This window comes from Chlamydotis macqueenii, chromosome 3 (genome assembly GCF_036417535.1).
Source record: "Chlamydotis macqueenii isolate bChlMac1 chromosome 3, bChlMac1.mat, whole genome shotgun sequence".
NCBI classification, from domain to species: Eukaryota; Metazoa; Chordata; class Aves; order Otidiformes; family Otididae; genus Chlamydotis; species Chlamydotis macqueenii.
In genome coordinates this window covers 81674241-81690284 of record NC_141558.1, presented here as the reverse complement: position 1 = coordinate 81690284, position 16044 = coordinate 81674241, and the positions used below count along the sequence as shown (strand labels likewise).

The 16044-nt window shown below is 41.5% G+C and overlaps 1 protein-coding gene across 2 annotated transcripts in view; it reads right to left on the bottom strand.

Annotated features, from left to right (window-relative positions):
- Window positions 1-287: 287 nt before the first annotated feature.
- SLC3A1 (solute carrier family 3 member 1) overlaps window positions 288-16044 on the bottom strand; it is a 75436-nt gene continuing 59679 nt past the window's right edge. Inside the window, exons 3-12 of one of the 2 annotated variants that reach the window (XM_086745792.1) lie at window positions 15257-15436; window positions 13759-13913; window positions 12622-12747; window positions 9151-9270; window positions 7996-8120; window positions 6510-6708; window positions 5585-5731; window positions 2850-2966; window positions 1901-2025; window positions 288-566 (exon numbers count right to left, since the gene is read on the bottom strand). In XM_086745792.1, the coding sequence (XP_086601918.1) occupies window positions 521-566; window positions 1901-2025; window positions 2850-2966; window positions 5585-5731; window positions 6510-6708; window positions 7996-8120; window positions 9151-9270; window positions 12622-12747; window positions 13759-13913; window positions 15257-15436 (1340 nt within the window). In that variant the 3' untranslated portion in view covers window positions 288-520. Of the gene's footprint in view, window positions 2026-2849; window positions 2967-5584; window positions 5732-6509; window positions 6709-7995; window positions 8121-9150; window positions 9271-12621; window positions 12748-13758; window positions 13914-15256; window positions 15437-16044 lie in introns of both variants that reach the window. The other variant, XM_086745790.1, reaches the window with a different exon arrangement.

Here is a 16044-nt window from a genome sequence, read left to right as displayed (position 1 = left end):
TTATGGGCATAAGCAGACAAGAAATTCAAAGACAAAGTTGGGTGTGGCATTGGCTTATAAACACACAAAGAGCTCTCCCCTGCGAGACAGTACAGAAGTAGCTGCCTGCATTAATCAGTTTGTTCAGTACAGTTCTGTTCACATAAGCCAGCAGTGCAGCACTACAGCACTAGACAAGTGGAGCTGAAGCAGAATGGTTGGTGCGCAAAGCCTAACCTGGGAAGGCACACACTTTGGACAGGCGGCCTGTCCAGTCTAAGACGTCTCTTCCAGGACTACGGTTTAACACAAGGCAGTAAAACTCCCAAGAAGTATTTGATTGAAAAGTCTCACCAGGGTCTTCTAAAACTAATTCCTGTACGTAAGTGATGATGACCATTGCCCCTCCTAGCTACAGAGCAGCCATAGTGTACTGATCATGGGGTGGGATCAAACAAACTGCAAAGAAGAAATGGACCCTCAAGAACAGGAATTTTAGCAGAACTCTTTCATCTGAGTAGAATCTTAACAGTTACCTTAACTAGCATGGTAATGAAAAAGGAGGTGGCAGAGTCCGCAGAGTCCTTCTGGAAGACAAGATTAATGTCACAGAAGGAGATGCCAGCGTCTTTCCAGACAATAAAACAAAAAGAATGCTCCCGCTATAAAGTAGCCTGATTCATAGTTTAGCTGACCTCTGAGCAAGGCACAAAACTGCTACACATTGCTTGTTTAGATAAATGCGTGGTGCGCACCTAGGGCCAGCAACTGGTACAAGCAGTTGGTAGAAATGACGCTATGTGGCCATAAGGTCCTCAAACTAAAACAGAGTTCCCCAGATCACGCCCATGTCCAAAACAGACTGCACCAAGTCAAATGCTTATCCTTCCTTTGTGTCACATCAGCCACTGTAAGCGCACCAAATGCAAATCAAAGCGTGTGAACGAGTGTGAGATTCAGTGGAGTGGTTTCAGTCGCTTATGCTGAACTCCGCGTATGCACGCCTCACCTCAGCCTTAGGGTAGAAAAATAAATCAGAGAATGCAAGTGTATTCTGACTCAGCAGGGGGGATAATCAATTGGAAATGCAGTCCTGAGTGTAGGATTAGACATATTAGCTGTATTTTGCTCTTTTTCTTACTAATTGAGGATAATCAGACCTGTTAAAAGTTGAGAGAAGTAGGTCATCACAACTTAACATATTAGTGTTGCTTGCTTTTACCTATTTTAAGAAATACAGGGCCACCCCTTTGGAATATGTTTTACAAATCTACAGACAAAGTTCCTTTGAACTGCCACAGGCTTTGGATTCCATAGGAGTTCTTGATGACCAGCACCCTGAAAACAACTGTTCTTTTTCACCACAAAAATACACACTTAAACGGGACAGTTTTTTAGGATAGGTTTACTTTTCTTCTCCACAGACCCTAAGGAGGACTTTATATTGTATTTTCTTTTTCATCACCAATATAGATGTAAGAAAATTAGGTATCTTATTTTTCAAGACATTTATGTTGTACACAAAGTTTAAAAGCCAAAGATGACTGAAAATTAAACCAACATTTTCTAAATTCACATAAAAGCTTGGTTATTCTACTCCTGTACTTAACAGTTCACGTAGAGTAAATTGAAGGCACTAGAATAACAGGCTTTTTCTGCTACAAAACAATTTCCTTTAAAAGCTTCCATAGTATGAACAGGCTTTGCTGTTTTATATTCGAGAACCAGGCCTTCTCCCATTTCAGTTTTAATTAGTTTGGTATTGACAGCTTTACCAGCATTGCCAAAATTAGTACTTAGTCTTACAATAGCTTCAGAAGGAAGGTTAGGAACTATAGCTTTCAGGTTTATTGTTGATTCCTGCCCAAAATTGAGAACCATCATAAAGACTCTGTCTAACCCATCCAATTCCCTCACATACACAAAAACATCACTGTCATTCCAGATGTAGCACATCCACCCCCGATGAATGGGGAGCTCATTATTGCGAAGTGAAGTTAGCTCTCTGTACAAATTCAGGGTTGAGTTGGACCAGGTCATCTGGATCTGCAACAGTCAGCATTAAGAGGGTCATTGCTTTGCACTGGATGTAGGAAATACTACTTACCTCTCACCCCGACACAGTCTGCTGAGCACACACCTATTAAAATTCTGTTTTGACAAATACCTCTTCAAATTTGTCTGCAAATTCCACTGAAAAACTGCTTTTTCTCGTGCACTTGCTTGGCATTTGTGGAGTAGCAGAGACAGAGGTTATTAGGCAGGACAGAATTTCCCCAGCACTGACACTGTTTCTTCCTCCCAGTATCCTTATAGTGCCGTTTATTCAGAGGAAAGCCATAGCCATTCAAAGCTTGGTACTGAACTATTTTCATTGAGTCTAATCTATTGAAGTCACAGAGTTTGTTTCATGTTTTGTATTTTTCCTGGTTTAGATTTTTTTTTTTTTCTGTCTTCAATTCTGGTCAGCACTGTTGATCAGCAAAATCTGTTTGAATCACTGCTCTACTTATGTTAGAGATGGCCTACGTTAAGTTCTTGTTATGAGGCCAGTGCTTTCTATAGTAATAGAAACAAAAAAGATGACCATATTTAAATTTAATATTAAAGCGATTAAAAGGATGTTAAAGAGCCAAATTGCCACATCTACATCATAATTGCAGTTGCTCTGCTTAAATAAATACAGATGAAGTAGGCTCCTTGCTGGTGCAGTGATTTTCTTTTCTAATAAAGTTTGTGAGGATTCAGTGCTTTTTCTTCCCTTGAGTTTGTTCTTACTGCCAATTCCCAGTAAGTAAAAGAAGTCAGAGCAAAATAGACACATTAAAATATGTTCAGACCATTAGTTTGTCACACGTGTAGATACCTACTTCAACATTTACACTTTGGTAGTCAGAGTTAACAGGTAACCAGCTGCCGTTGCCTTCAGTAAAACCAGCATTAACTTTGCCATCCCACTGCATGGGGGATTTCTCCGGAAAGGTCGCCTAGAAAATAAAGTGGTGGTAGTATATTAAAAAGTTAACCTTTGAATAGCCTGTTCTCACATCTTCCAAATGAGCACCGTTGCAGTATTGCTTTCTTTGGTTAAATGCAAAATTTAATAAGGAGAACGTAATCCTGCTCCACGTCTAAAGGGAAAATCAGAATCAAGACAGTTCCTAAAATGGAGGGGAATGGATGGTCTCATGGATACAGCATCACTGGGTAAAATGTGGAATTCCCAAATGACTCTACTGTACTTGTCTCTCCCCTTGTGACAGATGGTTGGATAAAAGTTTACTAATGACAGCTAGGAAATTCTGATAAATATCTAGATATGCAGTGAGTGACTATATGAGGTAATGAGTCCTAAGAAGAGATGCTGTTAAAACAGCAGTAAACAACTAGCAAACACTACTCAGTGTCTGTTCTGTAACCACCACGCTTTGCACCTTACAACTCTTCAAGCTTACATTTGCAAGGGGTACAATTTGGACGGGATTGTTTCTGTTAGAAAGATAAAATGATTTCCAAGTCCAAAAACTTCATTGAAAAACAGCTTTTAGCTAATCAAAAAGTGTTGATGTAAAAAAAAAAAACTCTGAAGTTCTTATTTTGAAGAGTTCAGAAAAATTCCAAAAATCTTCCTTATTGTTACTGAAGAGCTGCCAAAAGATCTGACACTGAAATTTAATTATATAAGAGGGCATAAAATATTTTGCACATACTTTGAGTGTTTGTTTTCCATGAAAACTGTTTTTCATATAAAGGGCACTTTTCAATACAATCTGTCAGAACAGCAGCTCAACAAAAGAAATTGTCACTTTGCTTTATGACATTATAAATAACGGGTTTCTCATTTTAGCATGTTCTGAAAAGCAGGAAAAAAAAAATAATCTTAAGTTTTCAACACTGGTAACACTCCCTTTCATCTTTACCTCTTTTAGCTTCTCCTGAAGTGTTTCAAATGCTGGGGCTAAAAACTGTACCCTGAGCAGATGCCCTCCATCTTTCTAAGACACGCATTAATCAGGGAATCTTCCCCTCCAGACTGAGCGAGGAGTGGTTTTGCATTGTTACGAGGCCATGAGCCACAGGGCAGCCACTAAAAGAGAGTAAATCCTGAGGAGCCAAGGGAGAGCCACTTTTCTAAAGAGTACCATTCTGTCAGCAGTAATGGGCAGCCATCAGAAAATGCAGGAGACATTTCGACCTAGATATTTCTCAGTTAAAATGAGATTTCCTGTTAAATCAGACAATAATTTCCTCACATCTGAATCAGCAAACCTGGCAATGATTCTATGCTTCTTCAAGTACCTCTTTCCCTTTGATACAAAGCTAGCCAACACTGTTGGTAACATCAGAGGCTGTCTCATTCCCTAACAGAGGCTTTCCGTGGCGAAACCAGCATCTGCCTTAGGACCATGGTGCTTAGGACCTTATGGTGCTCAAATATGGTCATAAGAGGTAGAGCACAGCTCTTCCCTTTTGGGCCTGACCTTTTCCAGTCACGTTCATACATCTTGGGGAATGAGACACAATGGAAGTCAGGTATGATCATAGAAGAAACAAGAAATTACAGGGGTCGAATGTGAAAACTTCTAAGTTACGCAGGTCAGCACAGTGTGAAAGGCACAGCCACTTTGTTTTTATCCCCTGACCTTGAATAAACTTACTTCTGAAAATTTCTGTAAAAAATAAACATCCTGTCTATGCGCTACTTGTTACTGATCAAGTGAGCTAAGGCACCTGGTTCCTAGGTTCAGGTAACCAAATAATAGAATCATAGAATGGTTAGGGTTGGAAGGGACCTTCAAAGGTCATCTAGTCCAACCCCCCTGCAAGAAGAAGGAACATCCCTGACTAGATCAGGTTGTTCAGAGCCTCATCCAGCCTGGCCTTGAATGTTTCCAGGGATGGGGCATCCACCACCTCTCTGGGCAACCTGTTCCACCTGTTTCCATCCTTTATAGAAAGGGATCTAAAAGACAAATCAAACCCATACAACAAGCAAAAGCCAATTCTGTTTGCCACCAGGCAATGCTAAGCAGGGGCTGGTCTGTACACCCCTTTCTGGAGACCCCTTTTTCACAGCTTGGGCATGTTCTAGAGGGCTGTGGCTTAGACAGGTGCCTTTGCATAGCCAGACCAAAGCAGTCTGCAGGAGATGGTGACTGTAGCTGTGCTCTCATTAACTCTGATTTCCTTTCAATAGCAGCCAGAAAATAAGGGACTTTGACATAGCGATTAGGGTACTTCTGTGAGAGGAAGGAGATAGCGGCCAGGTTCCTTTTGCCTCGGATGACTGCAACACACCTCTCCTATCCACTAGCCCAGGTTTGGTGTTGGCACTTGCTGACCTTTCTGCAAAGCAAAACAAAAACACCACCACTGCAAAGCATGCAAGATGAATCTGGCAGAGGTTCTGGTGTCTGGCCTGGCCGTTTGTGTGCGTTGCCCAGTGGTTTTGCCATGGGGACACTGAAAACCATCTAAACAGTGAGAAAGACTGGATTTGGTTAGCTAAACAAAAGTTCTTATATTTTCAAAAGTTCTGTTACTCGGAACTGAACAACAACAGGACCAGAGTGTATATGCTCTTGTTTATATGCTCTTCACCTACATTTTCTGATGCAATGTTCTCCATGCCTATTTCTTCACCATAGTAAGTTACAGGAGTACCAGGGAGGGTTAAAAGCAGCATGTTTATAACATTGACGTACTCCTTCCCAACCCGAGATGAAATCCGAGCAGCACTGGGGCTTCCAACCTGAGGAAAACATCTTTCTGTTAAACACACATTATAAAATTCCATGCATATGTGAAATTGGGTAACTAATTTAACAAGATAGTAGCTTTGTTTGTTTGTTTGTCTCCAGGCCTGTGAGGACAACTGTCTTCATCTTGGTGTCAGTAGAAGCTTCTGCCCCAAATAATTTAGCACACAAAAGGCCTGCCAGCTGCACATGAGGCAGGAGTGAGGAGAGATGACAAATAAATCCCCACAGTTACAGTTTCCTCAGATTTCTGCCATTTTCTCTTCTGTGTGAAGGTGGTGCTTGTTTTGAAAAGATCTCTTGCACATCCCAAACATGCTTCCTAGCAAAGACCAGCAAGGTTTTAAGTTAACTGCCCTCAGCTGCCTGCTCTGTTCTTCCCTGGCCCCAGGAGGTTTCCAGAACCCATTGCACCGAGTCAATTTACAGCCAAAGATAAGTGTATCAATCCCATCCTCACTGGTGGTTTAAGCCAATGCCCTGTACTACACTGGAGATGCGGAGGGAGAGACATGATCATAAGTTCCCTTCTGTCACCCTTGCACTTATCCAAGGGCAGGAGAGCCAGCCGCCAGTTGGCCAGTGCCAATGACTACAGCAGCTGCGAGTTTGCTGTGGATATCTATTGTAGCTCAGCCATGGGCTCAGGCTGCTGCTGAAACCCATGTGTGCAGGGGAGGTTTCTATCACCACAAAAGGAACTATCGCCTGTAGGTTTCTATCACCCATAGGAATAGGCCCTTCCTATAAGGGTTGGTCCAGAACTCTTACCGCCCAGTTTGGCCATTTTCCTGCAGGCATGTTTTTCATCCACAAGTTGACAGCTTCAAAAACACTGTTGCCTGATAGATTTTTCATGTTAATTAGGTTGAAATTGAAGGGAAAATCTGCTTCTTTGATAAAAGTTGTTCCATAATACATCATTGTGGCTTCAATGTCTTCCTTTTCATCACCATCAGCACCCATAAATCTACAAAGAAGTACACAAGTACGTTTTCTGGCTCATTCTTGGTTTACACAGAGCAGAAGGAAGCTAGGAATGGTGTTGGACATATATATAAAATAACACAGCATTAAGAATTATGCTTCCCTCCTCTCTATCAAAAAAAAAGATTAATACAGAGAAACAATATTTTGTAAAGTAGACAAGGAGAAATATTTATTGGAAATTTTTTGAGAAATATCTACAGGAGTCAACAAAAGGCTGTAAGTATCTGACTGAAGCCTTATCTTTCTGAATCCACATCCACACCCTCCATTCCAGCAATTTCCATGCTCTCCTTTACAGAAAATGATCTGGGGGTCCCCCAGGTTGAGCATGCCACCCTTGCAGCAAAGGTGGGTAACAGTATCCTGGGCTACATTAGGAGGAACGTTGCCAGCAGGTCAAGTGAGGTGATCCTTCCCCTCTACTCAGCACTGAGGCCACATCTGGAGTGTGGTGTCCAGTTCTGGGTTCCCCAGTACGAAAAAGAGACACAGACATACTGAAGAGAGTCCAGCAAAGGGTCACTGAGACCACTAAGGGGCTGGAGCATCTCTCCTATGAGGAAAGGGTGAGAGAGCTGGGACTGTTCAGCCCCGAAGAAAGGTCTCAGGGGGATCTCATCAATGTATAAAAATATCTGAAGGGAGGATGCAAAGAAGAGAGCCAGGTTCTTTTCAGTGGTGCCCACTGACAGGTCGAGAGGCAATGGGGACAAACTGAAAACACAGGAGATTCCCTCTGAACATTAGGAAACTTTTTCATTGCAAGGGTGACCAAGCACTGGCACAGGTTGCCCAGAGAATTTCTAGAGTCTCCCTTCTTGGAGATGTTCAAAACCCATCTGAGCATGGTCTCGAGCAAACCAGCTCTAGCTGGGTCTGAGGAGCAGGGTGCTTGGGCCAGATGACTTCCAGAGGTCCCTTCCAAACTCAACCGTTCTGTGATTTTATTAATCTCTGTGTCTGACATGAACTATTAATACTATCCAATAAATCATCCACAGGACTGATTAATTACAGTCTCTCTGTGGTCTGAATGGTCACCCATTCTGCTCACTTTTGTACAGTCTGTAGACACAGTGGAACTACCAGGGCAAATCCATTTCCTTTCCCTCACACATTGGGGATGAGATGGTATAGCCTATGTACCACTATTTGCATTTGAGGAAGAAAACTTTTAATGACATATTATGTTATTAAAAAACACTTTATTGCTAGCAGGAAGGTGACAAATATTAGATAAAAATTCACTGGTTGTAATAATGATTACCTGTATCGGCCAGGTTCACTGCTGAACTTATTCATGGTTTGACGGAAGCTACGGATGATATCATGCATACCAACTTGCGTGGCTGTGTAGTCATGGTAGAGCTGGGAATAGGCTGTGATACTCTCCTTAAAGAAGAATGCAATATTTCCCTTAGTTCACCAGTATTTTAGATTTCAGAACTCTCCAAATTCCTGTCCTTTCCTGAGACAATGCACCGTCCAGGTAAGTTTTAACTGAAACAGGTTTAACATACCAAAACTAATAGCGCAGAGCTGAACTGCGCTTGGGGAACTCTACAGATAGGAAAGCAGAGGGCTGATTATTTTGGATCCCATCCTTCAAGCAGGAGAGTCCACCCGCAGCACTGACCAAGCAAGCCCATTTGCAACAGCCAGCGCAGCAGGTGCTGTGGTCACACAGACTGGAAAGATGGACAACGCTGTTGTGGTAGCTTACAAAGGCAACGATGCTTGTGGAGCTGAGCAGCTTTATGCAATCCCCAGCTCCACAGGGGAACAGTGTTCTAGTGCTAGCACTATCTGGGAACATCCCTGAGTTCACTGCCTCAGCAAAAGCAAATAGCATAAATAACAGGCCGCATGCTTCTGAATGTGTCTGGCCACCTCTCATCGTGACATACTGCCAATATAACTGCTTTTTTTTTTTTTTTTATTTTACTCTGATTCTTACCAGCAACATTGAAGAAATACATGCTAGTGACTGCTATGGGATCCTAAGAAGGCAAGAGCTCTGGGCTTACCCACTGCAGTGGGCTCCCCAAAGAAAAATCAATCAACTATCAAAATCACAAGCCTGGTCTTTTCAGAATATAAATTGAAAAGTAAATTATTTTAAACAGAAAATTCAGAGCAACTGTGTCGGAACAGAGGTGTGAAGGGTATATGGTCAATTCTCCTCCTGCTCCCAGTGCTCCTGCTTGCAGGTATCTCACTGACCTACAGCCTCAGCCCAGGTGCTTCTTTCTTGTATGTGCTCCTTCTGCAGAGTCCAGGAGCCACCTGCCTTCCAAAGGACACAACTGACTCACAGCTTCCTAAAGCTACAACTAAGACCCGGAAAGAGTGAAAACATACGCTGTCTTGCCCTAGCAGGAAATACAGGGGAAAAAAAGCAGACACAGAATGTATACATTACTGGATTCTCAGACTTGTTCACTTGAGGCTCGTCTCGTAGATGCGTTGCTTCTAAAAGAAATTTTACAGCACTGAAACTAAATCCATCAATTCCTTTGCCAAGCCAAAATTTGATAATATCCTAGAGAAAGGTAAAAGTTGAGAATTCCAAGTGAGCCCATCCTATTCAAAATAGTACATGATTAAAAGAAAACTAAACCTGTTAGTAGGGTTTGGGTTGGAAGGGACCTTCAAAGGTCATCCAGTCCAAACCCCCTGCAAGGAGCAGGGACATCCCCAACCAGATCAGGCTGCTCAGAGCCCCGTCCAAGCTGGCCTTTAATGTTTCCAGGGACGTGGCATATATAACTTTTTTTTTAATTTGTACTTCAAATTTTGCTAGAAGTTAAAATGAATCACGTCGATCTACAGTCAAACTAAGATCTAAATAAAGCATGTCTTAATATTTCATCCAGTATGAAAAAGAAGATTGGTCTGTAACTACTCCCGTAATTCATATGGCCGAAGCCAGGGCATGCCTTGCTAAAAGCCATTTCTAATCTCATCCATCAAAGCAATTGGGCTCTTGCTAAGCGCTGATGTTGGTGAACACCCATCATGGCTGCACACAATTAGAACACATTTATTCAAATACACAAGAATATGTTGTTCTGCACAGATCTTACACCACCATTGTTTTTCTTTTTTATACCATAGAGCTTTAAAAACACTTGGTTTTATTCAACTGATGTGAAATTTTTTATTTTATTTTCAGATTTATTTGTTGATTTTGCATGAAAATGAAAAATTATTATCCAAGTTAACTGCTATCGCTTTCTAATTTCACTATCAAATTGAGATGTTAGTCACTATTAGTAAAATTATATCCTACTTCAGTAACTGTTATATTACTACAGTTTTAATTGCTCTGGTTTTAACAAACAACTCTACAGTGCAGTCCCTCTTGAGGGGTTTCTGCAAATGTTCTTTTAGACCAGATACTTGTCTTCATCTGAGGACAAAAACTTTTTTTTTTTTTTAAAGACAGCTATTGAATTGTCTTTTCTTAAATGTATGAAGTATACTTGCCTGAATAGGCTGGAGTAACTGGTTCACACTCAAGCTCTACAGATTCTTGTTTGGCAAATAAAGACTCCGCCTTACTGAGCTGTACTTTCTAAAAGAACTGTACTTGTGAAAGCAGCAGCTCTCAATATGGTGTCTGTCCAATATTGACTCCACCAAAAATTAATTTGTGTTTATGCACATGCTCATCACAAAAGCAACACCAGGTATCAAGCACTGATGTGATACTCACCAAGACCCACCTACTTCTATTTATGCAAGAAAGCTACACCACACTGGCTGCTAAGTTTCATTGCTCCCACACAGCCTTTGCAAAGACTTGAGCTTCTCTGGAAGAGTAAGTTTGCTTCCTGCTCAGTCCTACAGCCCTAACCTTCTGAAACAGGATTTTGAATTAAAATACTAGACAAAGATTATTCTTTAACATGCTGGAGCAGTTAATGATGTTCATAAGCATTTACCAAAGTCTGGTGTTATCAGGCCAAACTTACTAGCTTTCATTTCACTGCACAGGAAATGCAGCATCTATTCAATACTGGAGCTTCAGTAATGTATCAGGTACCATTAAAAAAAAATTAGTCAGGACCATTGAAAAGTATGTGCAATGCTAGGAAAAAAAAAGGTGTGAGTGGAAAGATGTGGTGTTAAGGGAAGTACCAAGATGTAGAGAGGTTGATAGCTGGGTTTTTCAAGGATCAGTCTCGACAGCAGTCTCATTTCATGCTTTAGTTAGCAGGTACAACCAAAAGAGTTTTGTTTCTTCATGCACATACAGCACCTGCAGTGCGGGGAGAGGCTCCAGAGAGACAGTGAGACCACTCCAGTAGAACTGGGCAGCTGGGAAGACTGGTGCCAATGCAACGCACCAAAATGCAACAGTATAAAGTAGCAAACACTGAAAGACTAAATTAAAACAGGTAGCTGTGCTACCTGATGGGGTATAACTTAAAGGAAAAAGAAAAGCAGCAATTGTCAGATCGCCATGTTCAGGCCCACTTCCCCATCTTTTAATGAATTCTACATTGTCAATGCAGACTGGCATGGAGCACCACCTTGCCTTGGTGAAGCATTCTCGCTGTGACAGCTGTCCATCTGTCTCCTCCCCTGTAAAGTCAGAGATGTAGACAGATCGAAACTCACTATCTCCCCCTTATCCACAAGCCCAGGCATTCCTTGTAATTCAAATCAGCACTGCCTGGCTTACTTGAAAATGCAAGAATCTCTTCACTAAAACCAGTGCCATCCTCACATCTGACTGGTTAATTAACAGCTCCTTGTATCAACAGAGATAAAAACTTCTCTCCACTTGAGTGATTCAGCTCTGTTTCAGCACAGGCTTCAGTGCAAGAGCTGCTTTACCTTCCACATTAATCCTTGATACAACATCCAAATGAGCTAATTGCCTTCATCCTTGGCTCTTGATGGAGACTAGAGTTGAAGGCAGTTAACCGCTTCCAGACAGCAGTCATGTTGGATTATTTGATTACTAGCACCAACTTCAATGCAAGTAACAGCAGTCTTGGGATGCGGAGAGAAGTACCTATGCCACTGCACAAGATTCTGCCCAGGCATCTTTTCTGTTAAGTTTGTTTAATTCTGGTCATCTCCATTTGAGAAAACCTCGGGCTGGAAGCACTGTGAGGAGTAAGCAGTAGCTAAACAAAGAGATCCAGAGTCTCTCACTTCAGGGAAGACTGGAAGAGCCCACTCCATTTAATCTAGCTTAACAGGAGCTGAAAGGGGATGTTGTCAGAGCCGAAAAACAAATAAGCATAGACAAGGGTGGAAAAGGCCATTTCAGCTGAAGGACAGATTTGCTTCAGAGAGTGCTAAGTATGAGCAGTCTGCAAATAAGGTTAGGCTGAAAAGTGGAGGGCTCCTGAAGCATCAAAGCTGAGAAATTTTAAGATAGCTTATAATGGGAAGAGAAAGGGAGCTCCTTTTGAAGTGCAATAGCCTATTCCAAAAACCCATCAAGATCTTGCCAGGCATTTGTGAGAGCAGGGGACTTCAGCCAGCCAAAAAAAAAAAAAAAAAAAAAAAAAAAAAAAAAAAGCAGCAATAGTTGTACCTTCTTAAAATCCAGAGGACTGCAGCACCACTCACTGCCAGTACTTCCACTCAAGGGCAGTTTGTATTTGGATTTTTTTTTGGTTGCTTGTTTGCTTTCAAAGTAAAAAGACTCAATGCAAAATAGCTCCAATACTGGAAGCATTACAAGATAAAGCTTGAATTTTGCTTATAAAGTTAATGTTTGTCTAGACACCTTTTTCTTTCAACTGTTTACATACAACCCTTGAATTACTTCCAACTAGATTGTAAATCACGTAGCACAAACAATCAGAGAAATTAAGTGCAGAAATAGCTGCTTTGCTGTTGGCGCAGCAGCAGCAGGTAACATACTTACATGGATTTCTTGTTGGACAGCAAGGTTGCGAAAATTTAAGTCTGGCTGTTCTTTCCCAAACTGATGAAAATAACACTGCTTTCTCACATCATCAAACTGCCAGCTGGAATTCCCAAAGACACTCACCTGGGTGAGGGAGGAGGATAATCAGAACTCTTAATTTAACTACGACACATTTACTCCTATGCATACTTTAAGACGTGGTGCCTTACAAGCATATAATAAAGCACAAAATGCTTAATTAATGGACTAAATTTTGAGTAGATTTTGGTACTCAAGTTTTACATTTCCTCCTCTTGCTAGTTGCTCTCCCTTTAGTTGTGCTTCGCCACATTTATTTCTTGTTCACTACTCTGTTTCTTTTTTTTTTAGACTTTCACTGGGAATTATTCAGAATAGAGGGGGAAAACATGAGTAGGAACATCTCCTTTCAAACAGTTTTTCCTAAAGGTTATTAAAAATAGCTTTAGTTAACTCCGAGCTTTCTGCAATCTACTATTATTCCTTTGAAGCACCAACAACAGTCAGCATGTTAAAATGTTAACTTTATCATCTCTGTAATAAAAGATTCCAAAAACTAAGATAACTCTTAAGACTCTAAGTTTAAAAAGAAATGACAGTAGCTGGTACAAAATCTTAATTCCACCTTGTGTTTTTAGAATACACAAATTCCTAATGATGCACCCATCAGTTCAAATTTCAGATAAATATATTTGAAATAGGAAACCCACTTCTGGCCTGATCACTTCCCAGAAAAATGAAAAAAAAAGCCAAAACCACACTGTTTTGTTTCCCTTCCCACCAACTATGGTTTCAGAGGAGTACCCAGACACAGAAGGGGGCACTTGTGAACAGCCTGTGCACAACTATCCTTTTTTTGTTTGTTCAATAAACAAAGATTTAATGCTGAGGGAAAGAAACAAAAGTTACTTTTAAAATTGTTTGAAGTAGGAACCTCTCCATCATGAGCTGGTTTAAATCTTATTCTGCACTAGCTCACTTTAGTAACATCACTTTGTACTTCTCAACAGTCGTTGATCAGCCAGCATACACTGGGACAGTTACATTACAGCTGCTTTTGCCATGTGGCAACTTGCACCCAGCTTGGGATTCACATGTGTTCCTTCCCGTGTTTACCCAGTTGTTTGGAGGAGTGACCAAACCAGCGGCCTGGGTGCAGTCCTGCCAGATGTAGTAGTCTGTGTACTTCCCAGTCCGATTGCGACTCAGCTGAAACCATTGGTGTTTGTCACTTGTGTGGTTTGGTATTAAATCCATAATCACCTTTAACCCTTAAAAAAAAAAAAATCAAGCCATAAAAAAAAAAAACCATTAAGCTCAGCCTTTTAAAACAAAGCTCACATTTTTTCTTAATGAAGTACCAGAAGTGTTTGGGTTTCTTCCTTCCCAGAGGTCTGGCAGAAGAGGAAAGCTCCTGCTGGAAGGGTTTAGGTTCAAGGGACTGGTGAGCACAGTACTTTTTGAGTCGGCACAGCCCTGTTGGCTGCTGATATGGGAATGCAGCAGCACAAACAACAAGCCCCAGACTACTGATGCAGGGAGTCTAACAAGAGTCTGCTAGCAGCTGCAGCACATCTTGTTGGTACTCTTTCCCCCCTGCCCATTGCTGGAGAGGGAAAGAAGGGGGAAGAAAAAAAATCAGAACAGATTTCTGCTGTTTTGAACCACTTCCACTAACTCGGACTTCAACATCTGGTAGAACACTGGAACAGGTTGCCCAGAGAGGTGGTTGATGCCCCATCCCTGGAAACATTCAAGGCCAGGTTGGATGAGGCTCTGAGCAACCTGATCTAGTCAGGGATGTCCCTGCTCCTTGCCAGGGGGCTTGGACTAGATGACCTTTGAAGGTCCCTTCCAACCCTAACCATTCTATGATTCTATGATCTGTCTCCCACCTCCCAGGTGGGAAACACATTTCACCAGTCTTGCATCAGCGAACACACATTCTTCCTCACCCTTCTTAAAGGCTACATGTTTTTGAAATCCTCAATGTTTTTGGGACTGGCAAACCATTTTCCAGTCAGCCCAATGGACGTAAGGGGAAACACCTGAGCAAATATTTGGTCTAAGGCATAAACACACCAAACAAGGATGCAGCCACAGGAAGGAAGCATATGTTCCCTCCTAACCCTATAGTTGTTTTCCTGCTTTCTCCACAAAGTGCCCATCAGTCATAAAATTCAGCCAGAAACAACTGCATCTCAGCCTTGATCCCCCAGCCTGCCAATGCCTGTATTCATATGCATTAGGGAGCACGGACGGTATGTCAGCTCACCACCCACAAACATCCTCGGAGGGGACCATGACTTGCAGAGGACATACTGCAGCCTGACACTGTTGTTGTAGCTCCCCACACCTTCAGCCCTGCTCCCAGCACTACTCCAGCACCCAAGGGCAGGAAACTGGAAACTGTGATCACAGAGCTTATGTTGCAGTGGAGCTAATGCGTACCCTTCACTGGCATCTCCATGTGCTTCTGCTCAACGCCACCATGGGGGAGTTGCCAGGTGCACAAATAGAAAATCTCAGATCATAGCCTAGCACTACAGAGTACACCTGTATGATACAAGTGAACATCTTTAATAGAATTATTTTGCTCAGAGTTGCAGCTTACCTCTGTCATGTATGGCTGCAAGCAGATTCTCAAAATCACTCATTGATCCAAACATGGGATCAATATCATAGAAGTCTTCGGCTCCATACCTAAGGTCTTTTAAGGGGGACTTATAGAAAGAGGTGATCCAGATGGTTTTTATATTCAAATATGTGATATGGTCCAGTTTTTCTTGGATACCTGTTTAGAAGAAAAGGACATCATCTGTTTAGAAAAGGCAAAATATTTATGTTGAAATATGAAAAAGCCATAGGCTTTCAAATATGCTACACAGGTTTCTGCTGCACACAAAGTAACTTTTGTTTCTTTGATACATAACCATCCCATTTTCACTGATCTCAGGTAGCAGGGCAATCTTGACACTTCTGCCGGGATAGCATGAAATCACAGAACAAGCCAATCAAAGTCACTTTTATAAGGAAGATAAAGCAGGATTTTTTTTTAATCAGATCAAGGCAAATTTCTAGTCTATTATAAAAATATTTACAACTTCATTTACTAAATTTAATGCTCACATCTGAATAAAAACTCCTACATTTTGTTAAAATGCAGCAACAGCATTAATTTCCCATTTCAAGGAACATCACTTAATCCTCACACCACCCAAAGGGAAGCACAATTTTAATGCAAGATCCTAGGTCTTCCCTGGCATTACAAAAAAAAACTCTTAGGGGGGAGGGTTCTGTTTTTTTCTTTAAGAACACCTCACTACAGCCTCCCCAAGCATTTTTAAACCCAAAACTCTATCTTCCTGACATGTTACGACTGGCACGCAACTACAGAAACAG